This window comes from Lepidochelys kempii, chromosome 6 (assembly GCF_965140265.1).
Source record: "Lepidochelys kempii isolate rLepKem1 chromosome 6, rLepKem1.hap2, whole genome shotgun sequence".
In the NCBI taxonomy this organism is placed as follows: domain Eukaryota; kingdom Metazoa; phylum Chordata; order Testudines; family Cheloniidae; genus Lepidochelys; species Lepidochelys kempii.
This window is the reverse complement of record NC_133261.1, coordinates 50,800,049-50,824,044: the sequence shown is the minus strand read 5'-3', so window position 1 is coordinate 50,824,044 and position 23,996 is coordinate 50,800,049. Positions and strand designations below refer to the sequence as shown.

General features: G+C 41.3%; 1 protein-coding gene across 13 annotated transcripts in view; it reads right to left on the bottom strand.

Annotated features, from left to right (window-relative positions):
* Positions 1–2,244: 2,244 nt before the first annotated feature.
* PPFIA1 (PTPRF interacting protein alpha 1) overlaps positions 2,245–23,996 on the bottom strand; it is an 87,719-nt gene continuing 65,967 nt past the window's right edge. For 6 of the 13 annotated variants that reach the window (XM_073347871.1, XM_073347873.1, XM_073347872.1 and 3 more), the window contains 7 exons: positions 22,939–23,114; positions 22,757–22,854; positions 21,377–21,552; positions 20,690–20,758; positions 16,448–16,613; positions 15,434–15,504; positions 2,246–3,759 (listed from right to left, as the gene is read on the bottom strand). In XM_073347871.1, the coding sequence (XP_073203972.1) occupies positions 15,446–15,504; positions 16,448–16,613; positions 20,690–20,758; positions 21,377–21,552; positions 22,757–22,854; positions 22,939–23,114 (744 nt within the window). In that variant the 3' untranslated portion in view covers positions 2,246–3,759; positions 15,434–15,445. Of the gene's footprint in view, positions 3,760–10,602; positions 11,049–15,433; positions 15,557–16,447; positions 16,614–20,689; positions 20,759–21,376; positions 21,553–22,756; positions 22,855–22,938; positions 23,115–23,996 lie in introns of those variants that run through there. The other 7 variants (XM_073347883.1, XM_073347881.1, XM_073347884.1 and 4 more) reach the window with 5 other exon arrangements.

Genomic DNA, 23,996 nt, shown 5'->3' with positions numbered 1-23,996 from the left:
CACAAGATTTCTCCCTTCCTCATATCACATTGAACATGAAGCTGTTAACCTGGAGGACAAGTTGAAACATCTCATCACTGAAAAATGAACTACAGAAAGGTAAAGACAGACATAAGGTTTGTCTACACACAAGCTGCACTGATTTGAAAACCGGTTTAAACTGGTGCAAGTCCAAGTGTGGTTCTCTTACAGTGGCTTAGCTTATGCTTGTACTACTCAAATATGTATTTTCCTCTAAACATTCTGATATTCAAAATTCAGACTATGAGAATAATATATTAACAGGGGCAGTTTGTACTTATAGCTTTCTAATGGCCAGAAATCTTTGAACTTCCTCAAACTAATGAAAAGAACATTAACCTTTTTTCCTCTACGCAAAATAAGACATTGAGTGTTTAATTTACTCAGATGTGAAGTGGAAGGATATACCTTAAACATTATTGAATTACTTTCCAGACATCAGTTGAAACAATAAAATTAGGGCTGTCAAACGATTGAAAAAAATTGTGATTAACTGCACAATTAAAAATAGAATACCATTTATTTAAATATATTTGGATATTTCCTACATTTTAAAACATATTGATTTCAATTACACGACAGAATACAAAGTGTACAATGCTAACTTTATATTTATTTTTATTACAAATATTTGTGCTGTAAAAATAGTATTTTTCATTTCATCTCATACAAGTACTGTAGTACAATCTCTTTATCATGAAAGTTGAACTTACAAATGTAGAATCATGTATAAAAAATTGCATTCAAAAATAAAAATGTAAAACTTTGAGCCTAAAAGTCCACTCAGTCCTACTTCTTATTCAGCCAGTCACTCAGACAAAAGTTAGTTTACATTTAAGGGAGATAATGCTGCATGCTTCTTATGTTACCTGAAAGTGAGAACAGACGTTTGCATGGCACTGTTGTAGTCGGCATCACAAGATATTTGTGTACCACATACACTAAAGATTCATTTGTCCCTTCATCTTCAACCACCATTCCAGAGGACATTCATCCATGTTGATGACAGGTTCTGCTCGATGACTATCCAAAGCAGTGCAGATCGACGCATGTTCACTTTCATCATCTGAGTCAGATGTCACCAGCAGAAGTTTGATTTTCTTTTTTGGTGGTTCGAGTTCTGTAGTTTTGGCATCAGAGTGTTGCTTTTTTAAGACTTTTGAAAGCATGTTCCACATCTCATCCCTATCAGATTTTGGAAGGCACTTCAGATTCTTAAATCTTGGGTTGAGTGCTGTTGCTATCTTTAGAAACCTCACATTGGTACCTTCTTTGCGTTTTGTCAAATCTGCAGTGAAAGTGTTCTTAAAATGAACAACATGTGCTGGGTCATCATCTGAGACTGCTATAATATGAAATACATGGCAGAATGCAGGTAAAACAGAGCAAGAGACATACTATTCTCCCCCAAGAAGTTCAGTCAACATTTAATTAACGCTTTTTTTTTTTTTTTAAAACAAGTTTCATCAGCATGGAAGCATGTCCTCTGGAATGGTGGCCAAAGCATGAAGGGGCATACGAATGTTTAGCATATCTGGCACGTAAATACCTTGCAATGATGGCTACAAAAGTGCTATTTGAAAGTGCCTGTTCTCACTTTCAGGGGACACTGTAAATAAGAAGCAGGCAGCATTATCTCCCGTAAGTGTCAACAAACTTGTCCGTCTTCGCAATTGGCTGAATAAGAAGTAGGACTGGGCCGACTTCTCGGCTCTAAAGTTTTACATTGTTTTGTTTTTTAGTGCAGTTATATAAGAAAAAAAATCTACATTTGTAAGGTACACTTTCACAATAAAGAGATTGCATTACAGTACTTGTATGGGGTGAACTGAAAAATACGATTTCTTTTATCATTTTTACTTTGCAAATATTTGTAATAAAAATATAAAATGAGCACTGTATACCTTGTATTGTGTTGTAACTGAAATCAATATATTTGAAAATGTAGAAAAACATCCAAAAATATTTAATTTCAATTGGTATTCTATTAACAGTGCAATTAAAACAGCTGTTAATCGCGTGAGTTAACTGCGATTAATCAACAGACCTAAATAAAATCAATATATCATATTGAATAATATAACAGATCAAATGTGAACTTTGACCTCCATCAGAAAATTGAATTGAAGCCATAGTGAACATCAGTTATCTGCTGAAAGAATCAGTCATGTCTTCATTTGAAGCGAGATCTACATAGCAGCGATCAATTGTTAAGATGCTTTATTGACAACTCTCCAGCATTCACCACAAAAAATAGGTTCATTTTTGCATACGATTACATCTTAGTTTTTTCAATAGCATTTTATTGGCAGTGGAAAAATGCTTCAGAACTTTACTGAAAGAAAGCAATAAATAATACTGTGGTAAAAATAGTTCAAAGTACTTAGGCTGTACATACTTCGTTCCATAATCAGAAGTACACAAAAAAAGATTAGAAAAAAACACAGAACAGTAACAATGAATTTCAGTTGTACAAGTAAACTAAAGAGAAGAAACCAAACAAGAAAAAAAAAGACATGCTATATATACTGTTGCATAATAAATAATGCACCATGATCTGAACAGATTTCTTACTGGCTTTTTAATGTGCCATTCAATGATACATTTTCTACGCAAAGCCTGAAATGGCTACAACCATCAAAAATTTTAAAAAATCTGGACAATTTTTAGAACAAGTTTACAAACGAATGCAAAAAGATGACTTAAGAAAAATAAGGCCTTTATTCGAAGTTGCACTACTTTATTCTTCAGCATACTGTGCCTTCATCTTTTACTTTTTTTAATATTAGACTGCAGTGCTTCATGATTGGTCCGCTAAGAATAGTTGCATCAGTGCCTTTCCACAAATGTTTTTAATCAAAAGGATATGGGAGGAAAGCACTTTTTGTGGCCTGTGGATTACTACCAGGAACTATTATGAAGTCTTTCTTCCTTGGCTGAGAGAAAACATTTCTCAGTTTATGGCTTATGTTCAGTCATTGTAAAGACATGCTATACAAATACAGCAGACTGGAAGTTATGAAGGAGTTAACCAATTCTAAAACATGTTCCATAGTGTTATAATGTTCCCCCATTTTAAAAATGTACTAAATCATTAAATGAAGACAAATTCACCCTGACAAATTTTCTTTGTAAAAAAGGTACAACTATCAACAGAAATAAAAATAATCTATTAGACCTGCTTACTAAAACGTTTATCTGAATGCTTATCTGAAAAAGGCTGGTTTATTTCATGTTTAGAACTAGCTAATATTTCCAAAAGACAAAATATATACTGCTTGGTGTCATGATACTTTTACAAAGACAGGAAAATCCTTTTCACCTTCAATTTCATTATTAAAAAACCCAATGATAATTACAATAACTGCATAATTTACAAAAGCCCTATATTGCTTATAGGGACATATACTTACAAGCATTACAGTACATTCAGTTGGAAAGACTAAAATTACGGATAAAATCAGCAAGGATTTGATTTATAGACTGAATACAGATGGAAATGGTAAGTAACTATATAAATGAAGTCACATAGGTTTACTTAAATATAAGAGACATTTAATTCTAAAATATTTTCTCTATGGTACTCATGAATTTGTTTGCTAATTAAAAACTCTGTAATAAAATATCTCGAAGTGTCCATTTAACAAGTATTAACAAATTAAAGATTCCACTGATTTCTAAAATATGGTCTTTGAGTTCAAAATGCTGCATATCACCGGTAGAAATAGTGTGGGTAAACTGCAAAATAAAAAAGAAATCTGTTATACAGTGTCTCAGGATTTTTATATATATATATATATATATATATATATATATATATATATAAAAAAGCAAACATACATTACATTCCAAGTTTCTCAGTTAAACAGCTCATTGTTGTGGCATGTATTTAATGGATTACTACCATTTTGTGAAGTATAGAGTTCTATTTGGTCCCAATATATGTTTCAGTTGCAATATGAAGCTTGAGGCCAGAGGTCAAATACCTTCAATTCCCAATAAGAGATTAACTTTTTTTTTCTGGATGATCTTACTGTGTAATATATATATATATTCTAAAACCAACAATATTAAGGCGATTAGAGTTAAGAGCTTTAACATTCACAAAGAAATGTTTTTAAGGTATCAACTTGATTTATACAGGGATGGATCCAGCTCATTTAAATTGCCCTTCACCTGCAGGAGCTTTCTTTCTCAGCATTTTATACCACAGAGCTCTTTTAGAGTACTTTTATATATTAAAGGCTACAGACTTTGAAGCTCCAATTATACTAGGAAATTGAATCGATTGCTATGAAAGCTTATCAGCACCAAGTTCCCTGGAGCGAACGTTGAAAGTAATTTAACTATGAATATAGACGATAAAAATATTTTAAGCACCACTACAGAAACATGATTTTCGCTTTCAAGTGACAGACTTAAATCAGACAACTTTGGAATTTCTGCCTGTTCTTTAAGAAGTAACAGATCGATTTGAGATGTATATGATGTAACCTAACATAGACGCTCCTTCCCACCTTGTTGTAGGATCTTCTGAGGTACAGTTAAAGGGCATCTTCTGCCCATCTGCCTATTAAGGCTGTGAATTTGGAAAACTAGAGAATATGAAAAATGATGCCCTGTCCTATTTTGCATATTATATGAATATGTACTAAGTAATTTACATAAGTAGTTATTACATAAATTCTCCCCACCTGCTTCCCCATCTATACCCAGCCATACTCTGATTTGGCTCATTTTCAAGTTCCCCCATGTCACAGCCCCATCCCTCTGGTTCTCTCAATTGCCCCCTTCAAATCTTCCCCCACACTATGTGAAGTATTTGCAGCTATCTGTAATACTTTATGAATATTATACGTTCCATCTATTTCTTACTGTGTTTGATACAGGATTATATGAGGTTACCTGCATGTATGCAGGAAAGGAAACAATAGCTTCAGGCAGCCCCATTTACTGTAACTTAAGGACAATGAAAGGCATCTTTCACTTTGAAGACCGTGATGAATTCAGTCTGGCATGGCACAGAGTGGGGAGTGTCCACGCTTATAAAGGGGAGCACGCTTATAAAGGGGAGGAACCCCCAAAGTTGGAACAAAACTATTTGGAAGGATAAAAAGGACAGGAGTAGGCAGACACTGTTGGGAAGCAGACTGAAGCCCAATCCCGAGAGGATGGGGGTCTCTGGAATAAGATAGGCCAACCTAAGTCTTTAGGTAAGATAGATGTATGTACAGACCGGTTATTGTGTTAAAAATCCTTTTATCTTATCCTGTGATCCTACTATTAAGGTTAAACAATGCTCCATTGGGTCACTGTATTCTCCACTGATCTCAGCTTCCAAAGGAAAGAAGATGTCACTCACCCTGTGCAGTAACTGAGGTTCTTAGAGATGGATGTCCCTGTGGGTGCTCCACTTTAGGCGACTTTGTGCCCCTGCGCTTGTAACTGAAGATTTGTAGTAGAAATGCCTGTTTGGGTCGCACGTGCACTGTCTTCATCTCATGCTACCTCAGGTGATTACATAGTGCCGTGTGACCAACCCCACCCCCACCCGCCAGTTCCTTCTCTACTGCGGAGACTCTAATGCGAAAACTCTGAAGTACAGAAGAAGAGAGAGGGTAGAGGAGCACCCACAGGGACAACCATCTCAAAGAAGCTCAGTTACTGCACAGGGTGAGTGACAGCTTCTTTCCTTTGGAAGCTGAGATCAGTGGAGAATACAGGGGGGGTGGGGGGCAGCGGTGAACAGGACTCACTCCACCACTAATACAGGGTTTTGCCATCATGCTAGTGATGACCAATGTGGTCCAGGACCTTGACTACACGGTCCATGCTGGGTCTGTTGGGGATTTAGACTGACACCAGCCATGTCTGCAGTGGCCTGAAGTGGAGTCGCGCGTGCCGTATCATGCAAGTACAGGTTGCCATGGGGCCCAACAGCTGTAGGCATGTGTTGGTGAGAGAGTGAGCTTGTATACATGAGATCAGGTCTGCCATGGCCTCAGGAAGGAAAGCCCTGGCCTGGGTAGAGTCAAGGACCGCTCCAATGAACTCTCTGCGCTGCATCAGGACTAAGGTTGACTGTCTTGTTTATCAATAGCCCCAGGTCGCAACAGATGGAGCAAACCAGGTTGAGATGATGCCGTACCTGATCTCAGTATCAGCCTTTTATTAACCAGTCGTGGAGGTACAGGTAAATCTGCATGCCTTTGTGCCTTAGGTAAGTGGCCACTATACACTTCGTGAACACTCTCAGTGCTGAGGAGAGGCCGAGGGGCAGTGCCGTGAATTGAAAATGGCAGTGGCCCAACAAAAATGGAGGAAACACCTGTACCCCAGGAAAAAGGAAATATGTGCCCTTTAAGTCAAGAGTGGAGTACCAGTCTCCCGGATCAAGGGAGAGGATAATGGAGGCTAGGGAGACCATGAGGAACTTTAACTTCTTGAGGGACTTGTTGAGGTATCGCAGGTCTAGAATGGGTCTGAGGCCTCCTTTTGCTTTTGATACTAGGAAATATCGGGAATAGAAACCTTTCCCTCTCATGTCTGGACAGACCTCCTCCACCACCCTCAGGTGCAGAAGGTTCTCTACCTCTTGCACTAGTAGTTGCTCGTGAGAAGGGTCCCCGAAGCGGGGTGGAAGGGAGGGTCGGCCATGAATTGCAAGGTGTAGCCCAAAGAAATTGTGTTGAGCACTCAACGGTCCAAGGTCAGCTTTGACCAGGCTGACTGGAAGGGGCGTAGACAGTCGAGGAAAAAGCGGGGGAGTGGATCCTAGTGGGGCGCCATCCTCAGGCGCATCCTCAAATCGTCTGCTTCTGGCTGCCCTGATCTCGAGAGGGGCCATGCTGGGCAGAGGAGCAGGAAGACCAAGGGTGATGTCGCTTAAACCCCTTGTCTTTCTCCTTTCTGTAGAAGCTGGGCTGGGGGACACCCTACGAGTGAGGCAGCAGCCGGAATGGCTTTCTAGCCAGTTGAGGGGTGTGCAAGCCCAAGGACCAGAGGGTGGCATGGAAGTCTTAATGACAGAGCCATGCACTGGTCAGCTCCAAGAAGAGCCCTGCTCCCTCAAATGGGAGATCATAGAGAGTAGTCTGCATCTCCTGGGACAGCCCAGAGGACTGTAACCAGGAGCTGCACCTCATGACTGCCAAGTCTGTAGCATCCTAGGCCATCTGGAGGATGCTTCTCGCCACCGCTTTGCCCTCATCCACTGGCGGCAAACTCCTGGCCTTTGTCCTGTGGAAGGCCCTCCTTGAATTTGCTGATGGAGTCCCACAAGTTGAAATTGTACCCGCCTAGCAAGGCCTGATAGATGCCCAAAATTTCAGGCTGGCTGTTGAATAAACTTTTCTGTTAAATAGGGCTAGTCTTTTGGTGTCTTTATTTTTGGGGGTGCTGATGCTACCAGGGACCCTGCAGAAGTGGTGGCATACAGGTATTCAAATCCCTTTGCAGGGACATAATATTTCTTTTCTGCTTTCTTGGAGATAGGCAGAATGGAAGAGGGGGTCTGCCAACACCAACCTGGCAATTTTCAGGACCCCTGGGTGGACAGGCAATGCGACCCAGGCCGGGGTGGAGGAGGGTATGACATTGAAGAGGTCATTGGACTCCTCCACTAGCTCCTCAACCTCCAGGTTCAGGTTAGCAGCCACCCTTTTGAGCAGTGCCTGGTCCTTCTTAAAATTATCAGGGGGGCTGCTTGCTTGCGAGAGGCCCGCCACCACCTAGTCCGGAGACGAAGAGGATGACTGAACCACGGGGGAGGGGCGGCTTCCACTTGCCTGTCCAGGGATGGCTCGTTGGCCATTGAGACCTGCTGCACCGCTCTTGCATCAGACTCAGCACCATGCTGCCTCTTGCACAGCCACCACCAGTTTGTCCAATGAAGCCTGAGAGGAATGGTGGGAATACGGAACCAGCATGACGGATACACCACGTGGGCTCCAGTACTGCCACAGGGCTGGCCACTGCCCTTGCTACCACGCTACTGCCTCCAGGGCCATGCCCGTCTTGCGGGCCGTTGGCGATTTGCCTCTCCTAGGTGAGAAGCTGAACTCTCCCTCTGGCTCCAACCATTGCCCTTCTGTTGACCAGGGCAGAACCGTAGATGCCTGTCTAGAAGAAGCCGTAGAAGTCTGTCGGCGACTGGTAAGGACAAGGCAAGGAACGGTGCCTGCCCTGAAGCATGGTACCATGACCAAAAACGATCCGCACCAAGGGGGATCGATGCTGGGGGGACCGCTAGGCAATGGGAATCTGTGCTGCGGTGATCTCTCGTGGGAGGTTAGGTGGTACTGTGGGTACGGGGATTGGCGTTGTGACTTGGGCATCCCGCACCTCATAGGTGGTGACCTTGGTGTTAGAGACCTGGGTCTTCCACCCAGAGATCGAGGCTGCAGCGCCAGAGTCCTAGGCTGCAGTGATGGGGATCAACGCCTGCAGTCCAGGGACTGGGGACACTACGCTGCTTTGGAAGGAGATCCATAACTGGCTAGGCCTTAGAGGTCTGGGCCTTAACCGGGTCCATCACCTGGTTTGGCGTCTGCAGTGCCAGCTGGCCTACAGTAACTCCTCGCTTAACGCTGTAGTTATGTTCCTGAAAAATGCAACTTTAAGCGAAACCATGTTAAGCAAATCCAATTTCCCCATAAGAATTAATATAAATGGGGAAGAGGGGTTAGCTTCCAGGGAAAATTTTTTCGCCAGACAAAAGACACTACACACACACACACACACACAATAAATTTTAAACAAACAATTTAATACTGTACACAGGAATGATGGTTGTGAAGCTTAGCTGAGGTGGTCAAATCAGAGGGTGGAATATTTCCCAGGGAATGCCTTACTGCTAAATAATGAACTAGCACTCGGCTGAGCCCTCAAGGGTTAACACACTGTTAATATAGCCTCACACTCTACAAGGCAGCATGAATGGAGGGAGGGGAGACAGCATGGCAGAGAGAGACAGACGAACATTGCCCCTTTAAGTATGCTGACGCCACTCTAAGTACATTGCCTTTTTAACGACAGGTTTCAGAGTAGCAGCCATGTTAATCTGTATCCGCAAAAAAGAACAGGAGTACTTGTGGCACCTCAGAGACTAACATTTATTTGAGCATAAGCTTTCATGGGCTACAGCCAGTAGATTAGCAAGTTGAGAGAGCAGCTGCTGCCAGCAAGCTCCCTCCATCCTGAGCCCTATCTTGTGGCGCCCCCCCCCCCCCCCCGGCTCTGTGGAAATGCGGTAAAGTTGGGGGGGGGACAACACCCTGACATTAGCATCCCTCTTCCTCCCACCTCTGCACAGCAAGGAGGCGGCTCTGGGGAGCAGCACCAAGGCAGAGGGCAGGAGCAGCACATGGCAGTGGGGAGAGGGACAGCTGAACTGCCTGGCAATTGATAGCCTGCTGGCGGCTGCCGCCCATGGAACTTAGGGGTGCGGGGAGCTGACAGGGAGGCTGCCGGTCCACCCTGGTTCCAAGCCCCCAAAGGGCTGCTCTTTCTGCAAGCAGTGAACAAAGCAAGCAGCTGCCAAACAACCTTATAAGGGAACATTGCGCAAGTTTAAACAAGCATGTTCTCTAACTGATCAGCAACATAACAATGAAACAGCAACATTAACCGGGACGACTTTAAGTGAGGAGTTACTGTACTTGGTTGTTGGCCACTAGGGCTGCCTCGGGCACAGGTAGCCCTACGAGGGGTCAGGATCCCTGGCTGGGATGGGGGTCTGGCCACAGAAGTTCCCCTGTGTAGCTCCGGGGTGAGTATGTGGCCTAACACATGTCCTTTCCCCGAAGCCCCCTTATCCTGCGGTGCCAACAGGCCCTTCGGCTTCAGCCGCTTCTTGGGCACTGGGGAAGGGGCATGGTGACAGGCGGGTTCCGGTGCCGGCAGTGCGCTATGCGCTGACACTGAAGTGCTAGGCATGGAGTCTGACCGGAAGGGCTCCAAAGCAAGATGAAGCGCAAGGAGGGCCCTCAAGTGGATATCCTACTCCCTTTGAGTTTCAGGGTGAAAGTTCTTGCTGATCTTGCACTGGTGTTTTCTATGTGATTCCCCTTGACATTTCAAACAGCTATTGTGCGGGTCACTAATGGGCACTGGCCCGGTACATGATGACCATGGCTTAAAGCCTGGGGAATGGGACATGCCCCACTCTGTAGCGAAGTCCCAGCCGGGACTCTAACTACTAAAACTATTGAACACTTAACTTACCGGTCAAATGAAGTACCTAAAAATCCTAACTACAAAGGAGACAGAACAATGAACTGAAAGAACGGCTAACACTCTTGGAATGCAAGTCAAGACACTCTGACCAACCGTCACAGGCGGTAAGAAGAAACTGAGAGGGCATAGGATCGCCAGCACCTGATATACCAATGCATGAGCATGGCACTCAAGGAAGTGCCACAGCCAACCCTACGGATACTGCTAAGGCAAAAGTCTCTGCTGAGTGTGCACAAGGGCACGCACGCACACACCTAGAATGGAATTGAGATGAGCAAGCACTCAAAGAAGAATGTTGTGTATGGGGGAGGAAATGCCATAAGGGCTCCCAATTTCCCTACTCACCTGGCAGATGTGATGGTCACGAGGAAAGCCACTTTCACTGAAAGGTGAAGTAGTGAACAGATCACGAGTGGTTCAAATGGGGGTCCAGTAAGGCCCTGTAACACCAGACTGAGGTCCCATGATGGAGTAGGGGCTTGTATTTCTGAGTAAATGTTATGAAGGCCCTTGAGAAAACACTTGGCGATTGGGTGAGCAAAGGTCGAGAACTCATCCACCTTATAGTGGAATGCAGTGATGGCTGTGAAGTGTACTCTGATCGACCAATTTGTTTAAAGTTCCAATATATAGTCCAGTACCAGTAGTAGAAGAGAGGAAACCACCATGATTTATCCATTTTGGCACCATGTATTGAATCATCTCCATTTGTGCAGGTATGTATGTTGTATAGTTGGTCTACAACAACGGTTTAAGAGAAGTTTCAGAGTAGCAGCCATGTTAGTCTGTATCTGTAAAAAGAAAAGGAGTACTTGTGGCACCTTAGAGACTAACAAATTTATTAGAGCATAAGCTTTCGTGAGCTACAGCTCACTTCATCGGATGCATACGGTGGAATATAGTGGGGAGATTTTATATACACAGAGAACATGAAACAATGGGTGTTACCATACAGACTGTAACAAGAGTCATCACTTAAGGTGAGCTATTACCAGCAGGAGAGCGGGGGGGTGGAAGCCTTTTGTAGTGATAATCAAGGTGGGCCATTTTCAGCACTTTACAAGAACAGTAGGAGGGGAAATAAACAAGGGGAAATAGTTTTACCTTGGGTAATGACACATCCACTCCCAGTCTTTATTCAAGCCTAAGTAATTGTATCCAGTTTGCAAATTAATTCCAATCCAGCAGTCTCTCGCTGGAGTCTGTTTTTGAAGGTTTTTTTGTTGAAGAATTGCCACTTTTAGGTCTGTAATCAAGTAACCAAAGAGATTGAAGTGTTCTCCGACTGGTTTTTGAATGTTATAATTCTTGACGCCTGATTTGTGTCCATTTTATTCTTTTACGTACAGACTGTCCAGTTTGGCCAATGTACATGGCAGAGGGGCATTGCTGGCACATGATGGCATATATCACATTGGTAGATGTGCAGGTGAACGAGCCTCTGATAGTGTGGTTGATGTGATTAGGCCTTACGATGGTGTCCCCTGAATAGATATGTGGACACAGTTGGCAACAGGCTTTGTTGCAAGGATAGGTTCCTGGGTTAGTGTTTTGTTGTGTGGTTGCTGGTGAGTATTTGCTTCAGGTTGGGGGGCTGTCTGTAAGCAAGGACAGGCCTGTCTCCCAAGATCCGTGAGAGTGATGGGTCATCTTTCAGGATAGGTTGTAGATCCTTGATGATGCGTTGGAGAGGTTTTAGTTGGGGGCTGAAGGTGGAAGGTTCTGTTATTTTCTTTTTTGGGCCTGTTCTGTAGTAGGTAACTTCTGGGTACTCTTCTGACTCTGTCAATCTGTTTCTTCACTTCAGCAGGTGGGTAGTGTAGTTGTAAGAATGCTTGAGAGAGATCTTGTAGGTGTTTGTCTCTGTCTGAGGGGTTGGAGCAAATGCGGTTGTATCGTAGAGCTTGGCTGTAGACAATGGATCGTGTGGTGTGGTCTGGATGAAAGCTGGAGGCATGTAGGTAAAAAAAGCGGTCAGTAGGTTTCCGGTATAGGGTGGCGTTTATGTGACCATCGCTTATTAGCACCATACTGTCCAGGAAGTGGATCTCTTGTGTGGCCTGGTCCAGGCTGAGGTTGATGGTGGGATGGAAATTGTTAAGAGAATGTCCCTTACTTCCTTGAGGTGGAATCTTGCCAGGTTTGGGTGGAGGGCCTGGCCCGCATTCTGAGAGAGAGGAGATGAGGCAGAAGAGGAAGTGTATGGGGTGGGCACACAGCCATCTTTAGGAGGTAAGGAAGCCAAATTTGTCAGCTACAGGGGGCTTTCAAGAGGACTCTGGTGTCCTGATCTTGTGTATCACCCGGGATAGAAGAGGGGTTGGAGGAAAGGTATATACTAGGGGTTCATCCCATTTGATGAGAAAAGCATCGCCCAGGGAACAGGATTCCAATCCTGCTCTGGAGCAGAAGTGCGGGCACTTGGCATTTTGGATCGTCACAATAAGGTCTATAGTTGGGAACCCCCCATTTGAATATATTCTGTAGTATTCCAGGTTCATTTCCCACTCATGGTCCTGGGAAAATTTTCTGCTTAATGCACCTGCTGTGATGTTTTGGCATCCTGGGAGGCAGGAAGCGGAGATGTCGATGTTGTGACTGATGCACCAATTCCATAACAGCATGGCTTCTGTGCACAGGGATTGTGACCATACTTCCCCCTTCTTGTCAGTTTATATAAAACAGGCAAGCAACGTTGTCTGTGAGGATCTTTATAGTTCTGTCCTTGATCATAGGTAGGAAATGGGAACATGCATTGTGAACTGCCCACAGCTCCAGTAAGTTTATATGTAGAATGGATTCCAATGGGACCAGCAGCCTTGAACCGTACAATTGCGCAAGTGTGCTCCCCAACCTAGTAGGGAAGCATCTGTATTTATTATTATTATTGGAGGGTTCTGTGCAGCCATCATTTGGTTGGGTCCACAAACTTAGAGGTTTTTTTTTTGTTTTTGTTTTTTTTACTTTGGCTGGCATCATGAGATGTTTGTTTAGGTTGTGTCTGTGTGGAACATACACTGTCTGGAGTCAGGCCTGCAGGCCTCAAATGTGGAGACTGGCACATTTCACGAACATTGTTGCACATGTGGCCCAACAGTTGGAGGCAGATCCTGGCTGATGTCTGGGGACTGTTTGGTGTTGTGGAGCTTAGATTTAGTAAAGTCATAAATCGGTGTCAGAGTAGCAAAGCTGTAGCCTCTGGATAGTCGAGGTAGGCCCTGATGAACTCCAGTCTCTGCACAGATGTGAACATTGATTTGTGTGTGTTTATTTGTAGGCCTAGACATGTGAAAAGAGCTACTGTGTTTTGAGTAGCTTTTACTGCCCCTTGTTGAGTCACTGCTTTGAGTAAGCAATCATCCAAATAGGGGAATATTATGACCCCTTTACTGTGGAGGTGAGCCGCCACCACCATGAGAACTTTTGAAAATACAGTTGGGGAAGTGGACAGTCCAAAGGGCAGTACTTTCTACTGAAAATGGTTTATTCCTAGAAAAATCTGAGGAACCTCCTGTGTGAGGGATATATTGTTATACAAAGTGTGTGTTCTGGAGGTGAAGGGCTGAGAACCAGTCCCCTCTTTCCAGTGCTGGAATTATGGTTGCTAACGTGACCATCCCGAAGTGTTGGGTCTTCATGAATTTGTTGAATCTTCTTAAATTGAGAATAGACCTCCAACCTCCAGATTTTTTCTGGGTTAGAAAATAATGTGAGTAGAATCCCCTCCCACTGTGTTGTGTTGGTAGTGGCTCTACTGTGCCTAGGCATCTGAGATGGTTTACCTCCTGTCACAATAGATGTTTGTGAGAGAGGTCTCTGAAGACGGTTGGGAGGGAGGGTGGGTATGGGGAATGAAGGTAAATGGGATGGAATAGCCAGTGTCAACGATCTCTAATACCCATTTGTCTGACGTGATGATCTGTCAGGCTAGGTGGAATAGGGTCAGACAGTCTCTGAATGGATGGGAAGTAGCAGGTGTTTCCAGCACTTGAAAATGTGGAGTAACTAAGCTATTCTAAAAAGGGATCTAATAACTGAAACTTAATTTCCTATAAGAGAAAAAAGTTTTGTTTTTGTTTTTAGAAAAGAAGAAAAACAGTGAAGGAGAAGTAACTATAAAGCTAGCTAACAACAAACTATTAACTAAATAAATACAGTAACTATTCTAAGCAGAGAGGCACTGCTAAGTGCTCCATCTCAAGCCGAGGGCGGTAGAGGAGGAACTGAGGAGGGGTTGGTCGCACAGTTCTATGTAACTGCCTGAAGCAAGACAGGGAAAGTGCATATGCAACCCAACCAGGCACTGCTCCTACAAATCTCCAATTACAAGCACTGGGGCTCACAATCGCCTAAAGTGGAGCTCCAACAGGGATACTCCTCGAAGAACCACCACAGGTAGCCAAACCTAGTCAGACCTGCTGAGCAATCCTGGTACATACAAGAGTCCTGGGCCAGGTCTAAGAGTGGGCGAATTGTGGGATTCCACCCAAGAACAGATGAAAGCAACAGGCTTCACACCTGAGGGAGTGCACTGAGAGACCAAGGAAGGGGTAAGAGGTGCAGATAGCCTTGAGCCATGACACCCCATACTAAACTCCCTTGACCCTCTTTAGTTGGCTATTCCCTCTCCAGCCTCTCACGCTCCTCCTCTTTTACCTCTTTTCGCCCTGAAACTAGAGCAACAGTACTCTGCCCAGTGTGAATGAAAACTACTCACTTCTCCCTCTCAATTTAGGTTTCACTTTCTTGGTGTCTGAGATGTCATAATCCAGCTAGGACTACCAGATGACCCTGTGAAGTCCTTGAGGAAAATCGAAGTAGATAATGCCTGAATTCCTAATGTAAAGATGACCAAAAATCCAACACTTTTTGCAGAAAAACCCTTTCATGCCTTTTAAAAAAATATATCAAAGGAGCAAAAAAGAAAAAAAAGATCAATTATTTTCCTTTGCAAATTAACTTTAAAATTAGGATTATATTATGTAAAGGTTGACAGCCTTAGCTAGAAGGAACTACCTTAAAATTCTCAATGTAGTATTTATATTTTAAACTGGTTGGTTTTCCTTTTTTTTTTTTTACATTTAGATATTAACAGTTTTTGGATTTGGTTTAAACTTTAAAATGTATATTTTACAAAGTGGCCTATTTTCCTGCTATACCTATCTTTTTTACTCACCAACAGAAGCCTTTAACAGGAGTAAGTCCTTACTGTAGTGGAATCCAGCCTTTGTGTTCCTGATACATTGCCTGTTTCAACAATCATAGAAGGAAGACATGCAGAACACAGCATGCAGTTAGTCTTCAAAAAAAAAAATCACACAGCAATGTGATTACAGCTACTGTACACACTCAACTAAGGTTACAATAAATTAGAAAAGCAGAATTTAAAATAACGTTAAGTTCATCTATTTACTAGTTCTAGTTTCAGTGCTTAGCTTTACAAAAAATTCCCAACAATACTCATGCAAGCTAGGGCACTGTAAATGGCAGAAGTGAATCATGTCTAGAAGTACAACTATTAATATTCTTCTTTCTAAGATTTCTCTCAGCTTTTGATTGCACATGGAGAAGAAAACCTGAATTTTTAGAATGTGAATGTTTAATATTTTACATTTAAATCAAATTAAACATTATATGGTGCAGAGAACTCCTGGACTAGATATTTTACACTAGTGAGAGTAATATTTACAATTTTAAGCATTCCACTAACATTCTTAATATTTGTGTAATATATTGGGGTTCTTCTTAAACTTCATGTATTTAGTTAAAGTGTTCAAACAAACTAGGTACACTACCAAGGACCTTTGGTCCAAATTTGCCCAAAGAATGTTCTCAAACTGTAATTGCGTGGTACATTCCATCACCAATAACATTTTCCATGTGGCAAGCACTGATATTCATCTTATTTCCATAGTCCGAGATATAGAAAAAGTATTTCCTAAATAAAAAGACCTTCTAGTCTTTTCCTAGAGAAAAAAAAACCTGAAAAGGAACCATATATCTGGTAGAAAGCTCACACAAGTTACTACAAAAATAAACTTGTATTTGAAATAAAAAGTTTTACACATATAAACATGCACAAGGCAGATGCTTTTATGCAGATTAAAATTAAAATATTCTGGCTACTTAACTAACTTACAACCTCACGCAAAAAAGTTCATGCTTAAAAATAGCAAAGTAGTTTTTGTACCATCAATTTGCATCTTCTTTGGCTGCATAGAAGGTGAAGACATTGAGGCGGTAACTCTGAAGTTTGCAGGAAGGGTCTCTGCAGATCCAGCAGCTAAGCCTTTTATGTCCTTTGGTCTAAACTTCTTTCTCCATGAAGGTGCTCGTCTAAAGCTTTTATCATCATCCTGTCAGATTGATTAGTATCATTAGTAATTCTAAAAACGGGATTATTTACCATAAATTAAAATTAGAGCAGGGTCAATACCTTTCCCCACAACTCCAAGCATCTATATGAGTCAAGATACTTAGTATTTCTTGGAAAAAAAAGATCTGGCTGCCTATCTTTAACTTAACTGCACATTAGGGTATATTTGTGATTTAGGATTTAAGATTATTCACAAATGCCATATAATTTAGTAGTGAGAAGTAAATGGAAGGGTTATAAAAAGACAAGAGAACATGAACAACCAGGTATAAATTACTTTAAATAATCCCCTTGCCCTTTTAAATTCCACTTTTGCTGGAATATCTATATTGAAATATAGCACTACGGCACAAAAGATTAGAGGAAAGTGAACGCAAACAGTGAACGAAAACAGTACAAAACCACAATAGTACTGTACTACAGTACCTCCCTAACCTATGTATTGTTTCATTTTTAAGTGATTTGGAACCTTGTAATAGGGCTATGTGGAACAGAGTGCATCCTCAAACTGAACTATTTCCTCCCCTCCCCCCTACTCTCTAGTAGTGCATCTACAGCTTAAAAAATGATGTTTTTTAATTCACAAGAGTGACACTGGACCTACTAACCAAGACAGCTGGAGCCCTGCCCGAGAAATACAATATCCCATAGAAAAAAGCCTTGTATGTTTATGTGCATATATATTCATGGATTGTTTATATTTAGTATCACAATCCACTACAAGTGATCTGGTTAAACGTTTTGAACATTTATTTTTATCTAAAAATATTTAGCTCAATTTCTTTAGGATTTAGAATTAAATGGATATAAATATCATTTCCTAAAGCAAGACCCCTCACGATTTGCTCTGGTCCTTGTGCTGCATAAAAAGGCTGGAGCAGCATAAAAGTGCCCGAAAAGCTCCTTTTTATATTGTGGGAAGATTTTCTGGTACAGTCACCATGGAAGATAGCGGTAAAGGTACTTTCCAATAACCCTCCTTGCAAGCTGTAGTTTAGAGGGTAAGCTGAGGGTAGAAGGGGCATGTCAGGGTGGGGCCACAACACAAAGTAAGGCAGAGATTCCAACTAGGCAGTGCTGCAGCCTATAGTGCAGCTTGGGGAGGCAAATTAAACACCCCCTTGCCAGTCCGCCCATGGTGTTGTCTAAATTATGGTAGGGACCCTGGATCAGCACTAGATCAGAGAGCACAAGGGTGTCTTATGGCCGCCGTATGTACTTCTTCCACCTCCTAAGTACATCTGCATTATAGACTTCTTTCGATGGTATGTAGAGTACATATCTGCATAGCCCCCCAGCACAGGTATAAACGGCAGTGTAGCTGGTGTGGCATAGCTTAGGCAACCAGAGTAAAGACGTGCCTGAAGGGTGTGGGTATGTATGTGAGTACATACCCTATGTGCTTTCTACTCACCCAAGCCACCCCTCCCCATCTACACTGCTATTTTTATTATTATAGTGTCCTGCTGCGGGAGCCTTTGCCCTCTGCAGGAAGAGACTCCCCCAGCCAGGAGAAGGCTCTGGCAGGAGGCGGCAGCTGGGAAAGGTTCATCCTTTTCCTGTTGCCTCCAATGACCAAGTCTTTCTTTGCCACAGAAAAGATTCCAGCAGCTCCCCATTTCTAGAACCTTTTCCCACAACAGAGAAAGGGAAAGGCTTTAGCAGGGTAGAGGCAAGGGGGAAAGCCCTGCTCTCTCCCCTCTGCCAGAGCCTTTCATGGACTAGTAGCTACACATCACAGCATGGACGCAGCCTGGTTTTGGCTGCACTATGCAGCTACATGTATACTGATTGACGCCGCCAGACGTATACAGTGTAGACAAAGCCTTAGAATTGCACCACAAAAATCTCAAAAAATGAATTCTTCAATTTCCTAATATGTCTTCTGGAATAGACTTTAAATATGTCTTTTAAGTAGTAGGAGGAAGAAAAATATTTACATGAAGCTTTCATTATGAATGATCCCAGCCTGCCTGAAAGATTAAAAAAGGATCACTAGGCTATTAGTGACATGTAGCTGTCTCTGGTAGGAAATTCTGCATGAATACTATAAAATATATTACTATGCAAGTTGGAATCTGTCTGGGAAACTAGGGTTTAATGTCACTACTTTCAAAAGGTACCATATATCTTTAATAACTGCAAATGGAAAAACTCTAGGTCTTAACTCTCTTCTGGAAAATGGGCACCTCCAGCACCAATCCCCCATGCACTATGTGGAGGCAACAGTTAAGTACTGAAACAGAGTAAGTGCCACTTATTGAACTGTCATTACCACTACTGCAACACTTGGGAGGCTTTCCATTAGTCTCATATCCAAAGTATGGAACAGATACTATCCTACTTAATTGATCTCACAAAAGCACTGCCTTATAGCATGGGCTCCAAGCCATGCTTACATGCACTTGCTAACTGAAAAGGCAACAGCTTAAAAACATTTCTTGGAAAAAAGATCTATATAGATTGGATAACTGGGCATTAAAAAGAGGGGAAAAAACAAACAGCTGATTGGGTGGACTTGTGAAAAAGGAGTGGCATGGGGTGCAGCCTTCAGAAGAAGGAAGTTCTGCTTTAAATTGTTCTTTGTAAAGAAGGCAGACAGTTCCAGTTTCACCCACTCTCACTATCCACTCCAGTAAAAAAATGGCAAGTCATAAGCTACCTAAAGTACTGTGCACTGGAAAAAAGCAGCTCATGTAACACAGAATGATGCTGAACTATTTAGATGAAAATCAGATGGGTCCCACCCGCTAAAAACAGCACTAGAAAAGAATACCAAAAACCAAAGTGAGCAATAATAGATGTAGCTTTCCTGGGACTAGCTCTCTCTCACTGAGCAAGTAACTTTTTCCTCCTACCTCTAAGGTCATTCTGGTGATTTTCATGCATCTCTGCACTGAAAGTCATCGGAACAACATCCTATTTCTCTTGATAAGAGTGCTAAATAAACATTGCTACATATGTGCTGGGGAAATCCACTTCCTCTGAGATGTTTCAAATGCTCATAAGACCACTTTATAAGTTCTGTCACTGGACAGTAAGTTCCATCATAAAAGTACACTTGTTCTTTCTTCACCTCAGCAGGCAACAAATCTGTAGTCTGCCTACGATGCACTTTGCACTGCACATCTGGCTACATCAGCAGCACAGAAGTTCAAATCAACACATGCTCTTAAATATTTAATCCCCCACTGGTGCCACTTGAAGAATAAAAAAACTTATCTTTCACCTTATTGCTACTGTTTTTATTTTCCAGCTTCCATAATATTACAGTATCACTTCTAACTTTTCATTTAACAACTGGGACCTTCTACTCTATGTCCATGTTTTATAAGCACCTGAAAATAAACATCACTTCCGAATACAAATAACTACAGCATCATGATACAGTAAAGATTTAGATTTGAGTAGTAAGCAGCAATGATAAACACCTATTTGCACCTACATTGCTTCAGAACTAAGATGTTCTTGCTTTAAAAATGCATTCAGGTCATAAGCTGGATAAGAATATAAAGTATACGAGAATTTGGTAATTTTATTTTAGTTTACATTTTACAAGTTATAAAGCCAACAGCCTACTAGTAGTGTGCTCAAGAGTGGACCAGAATTAGAACAGAAGTATTGCTGTAGATTAAGGCTAGGTACGTTGGCAGAGCTACATGCTTACACAACACCTATATATACTATGCCTTATTAAGTGAGTGTCAGTAGTCTGTTACTTTCTTATATTTTAGGGAGAGAGAGAGATTTAGACAAAAAGGCAATCTCTGGCACTAACTATGGTTAAAGTTATAGGCAACACGAATTTGCTGAACACCTCACACTTTGACGTTCAGAATAATTCTGTCTAAATATGATCTTATACACACAAAATACGTACAGTAACTCACAAAGGTAAGAAAATTCAAGTTAAGGCTTCCACTTTTTAAAAAACATTCTCTGTATAGTAATAGTTTAAAAGACTATCCAATTCAAATTCCTTCATTTTAATAGGTTGATCAGAGATCAGGCTTCTTCTTAATGAAAATTAAAACAGACCAATAAATCAAAACTCACTTCATCAAATCTCCTGTCAGTGCCCATAACAAGAAGGTTATTAAATTCCCTCTCCAAAACAGCACGACCCTAAATTAAAAATGAAAACATTAAAGTGAGTCTTGAAAGGCTAACAAGCCACAAGCATCTATAGTACATTTAAAAAAATATTCCAATGTACACATTATAAAATGAATATATGGCAACGCTATTATCACAGTAATACAGCACTAATTTAGTACTTGCAAAGTTGCAATCACACATTTAAAGGGGGATTTCAGTGCAGTCAATCTTATATCTGTGTCATGAAAATTCGTGATATCAGATGCAAAATTAATGACTTCACAGTGAAAACAGCGCCTTTTCTTTGTATTTACAGAGCACCTAGCACACTGTGGGTATTAACAGAGACAAATAAGTGATAATAAAGGATAAGCCAATTTATAGGAGAAGATGTGCTGTGAGAAAACAAACCTGTTTAAACACAAATACATTAAATTAGAACACATGGTAGAGATTATGGAAAATTTTAAGTTTTATTGTGATATGTTTCCAGGTCTATGGTAGAAGACACTATAGATAACATTCAATTTTTAAAATTTCTACAGTTGACTAAAACAATTACTTGCTTACATAAAATTAGATTGTATGACCATATGGTTTATTAAAATGGCTAGGGAAAAAAATCAGCAGACATGAAGTTATTACCTGTGTGTTCTGAGTAGGTATTTGTAATAATAGAGCGAATGCATTGAAATCAAAAGTTTCCTCTAAGGCCACAAGTGCACCATGAACTCCACTTTCTATAAGGTTATTTGCATATTCTTTAAGACCGATTGACAGTACCCAGCGGATCATTCTGTCATTGCTCCATACAAGAACATCTAAAGAGGAAAAACAAATATGCTACATAAAACTGCATAACAAAATGTCTATACAAATAACTACAAGTCTTGTTTCTTCTATATCGCATTGGCATAGGGCTCAGTTGTGTCATTTAGGCACAGGCCACACAGCAAGGGGTATTACGGAGCCAACTAGTCTCAGAGAGTTTAGAGGAAGAAATCTGCTTTAAATAAGTATCAATATAAATAAGGTCACTTCCATATGTATAAAATATTTGGGTTATTTAATTTGATATTCAATTCATTTTATGCGGTCTCTAAATTTTCAATATGCAGCAGATGTTTTTATTGACAATACAGAATTCCTTCCTGTGCTCCACAGAGCAAAGGGAGACAGTGCTCATTGCCACATCATTTACTGCATTTTACGCTGTCCTGCTTTACGGGTGGGTGTGAAGAAGTGGGGCATATAACCCACCCTCCTCCCTGCCTGTGAGAAAGTATGGATGGAGCAGTTCTTGTGCTCCTTAGACTGCATGGACTGCACCTTTAGCCTGGCACTTATGTGGGTGCAGAAGCTCTTTCCATCCCACAAACCCCTTTAATGGTTAGACATTCCTATCCTTGTAGAGCAGTTCTTTAAAAACAGTTCTTTAAAAACAATGATTTTCCCTATAGTTTACTACTGCACTTGATCTTTCCTGGGAATGCAGGAGGTAAGGTGCGGGCTTGAATTCCTACTCCTGCTTCAACACTACCTCCATCCCCTCTTCAGTATCCAGAGATTAACTGGATGTTTTTAATTTAAAAAAAACAAACAAACACCACACAGTAACAAATGGTTAATATTCACAAACTGTCACACAACAGTAGGCTTCAGAGTTACTGAAAAAATGGGGACAACTGTCATCTCAGAGATGCTTCTTAAATAAAACAGTTTCTTCGGTTCACACTTGGAAAATTTTCTTCAGAACAATAAGGGTTAGAAAAAAAATTAAATGAAAGCTCATTTCAGAGCACGATTGTTCTACAATGGGTTCTGTGGCATATTCTGTAGCTACAGAATTGTAGACTACATAGGGCCCTACTAATAGGTCGCTTCCATATGGCACTTTTACGACACCATAAAATAATCCTTTTCCAATTTAAAGAAATTGACTTAATTTTAAAGTAATGCAATTTTGAGGCATCTTACTGGGAAGATTTTAAAATCTAAGGTGAAGCCAAGACAGAAATAGTTAACCTTTTATTTCATTCTGGCTTTCTTCTCTTCTTCTTTCCAGTTCTTTTCGGTCATAATTTAATTTTCGCAAACACATAATACCACACTGGAAACTGTTTCTGTTGGGAAAATAAAAACATATTTAGGGATAAGCTAGAATACTTAATCAAGAGTATGATGAAGACTTCTTTAAATTTATTTACCTGTGAAAACTGTCAACCATTTTAAGTTGTCCACGGAGATCTTTCTTAGTCAAGTGATCTAGCATTCTAGCATCAACTAGACATTCCATGAAGTAGCTGCGGTATTGAGGGAGCCCCAAACTGGGGAGCCACTCATTGCCAATCCACTCATGGTTCATATCACCGTATGCTAGAGTCTGTTTTTAAAAAGTAAGAATTATTCAGTGTGATTTTCTCATATCAAAAGGCAAAGAAACACTAAATTTATTTCCCTAAACTTCACATTAGTAAAAAATATTTTTAAAAGTTGCCTTGCCTTCCATTTTTTAACTGGTCCTTTTTACTTGGGGAAAAATACACTAATGAAAGCGTTGAGCTGAAGTTTGCCACTTTACATTTAATCTTTTCATTGGAAAAGGATGCTTTTTTAAAAAAAAGGGAATATAAAAACGTTCAGAATAAGTAAGATTTCCATTAATTTTTCTATCAAATTTTGATGACTTTTTAGATGTTGCTCAAATTCAGACCCCTTCAATATATCAGTTTGACACATAACAATATAACATAACTTTGATGAGATATTGAACACACCATGTCTCATGGAATGGACATGAACAACAGATCTCAAAGAACAACAGTTACAGAAGGTTAGTAATAGTTTTTTCTTCGAGTGCTTGCTTATGTCAATTCCATGCTAGGTGACTCACAAACAGTATCCTTGGAGGTGGGCTTGGAGTTTACAGACATGCCGACTGCAACACCGCTCTCCCGAAACTGGCATCGCAACAGGCCTGTTGGGTGATGGCATAGTGGGACGGGAAGGTATGAACCGATGACCATGTCACAGCCCTGCAGATGTCCTAGATTGGTAACTGCATGAGGAATGATGCTGCTGAAGCCTGGGCTCTTGTGGAATGAACTGTCATGATAGCTAGAGGCAGAATCTTCGCCTGCTCAGATGCAGGCGCTTATCCAGGATGAGATTCTTTGGGAAGACACTGTTAGTCTTTTCATCTTGTCCACCACAGCTACAAAAAGCTGTGTAGTCTTGCGTAAGAGTTTAGTCCCTTCGATATAGA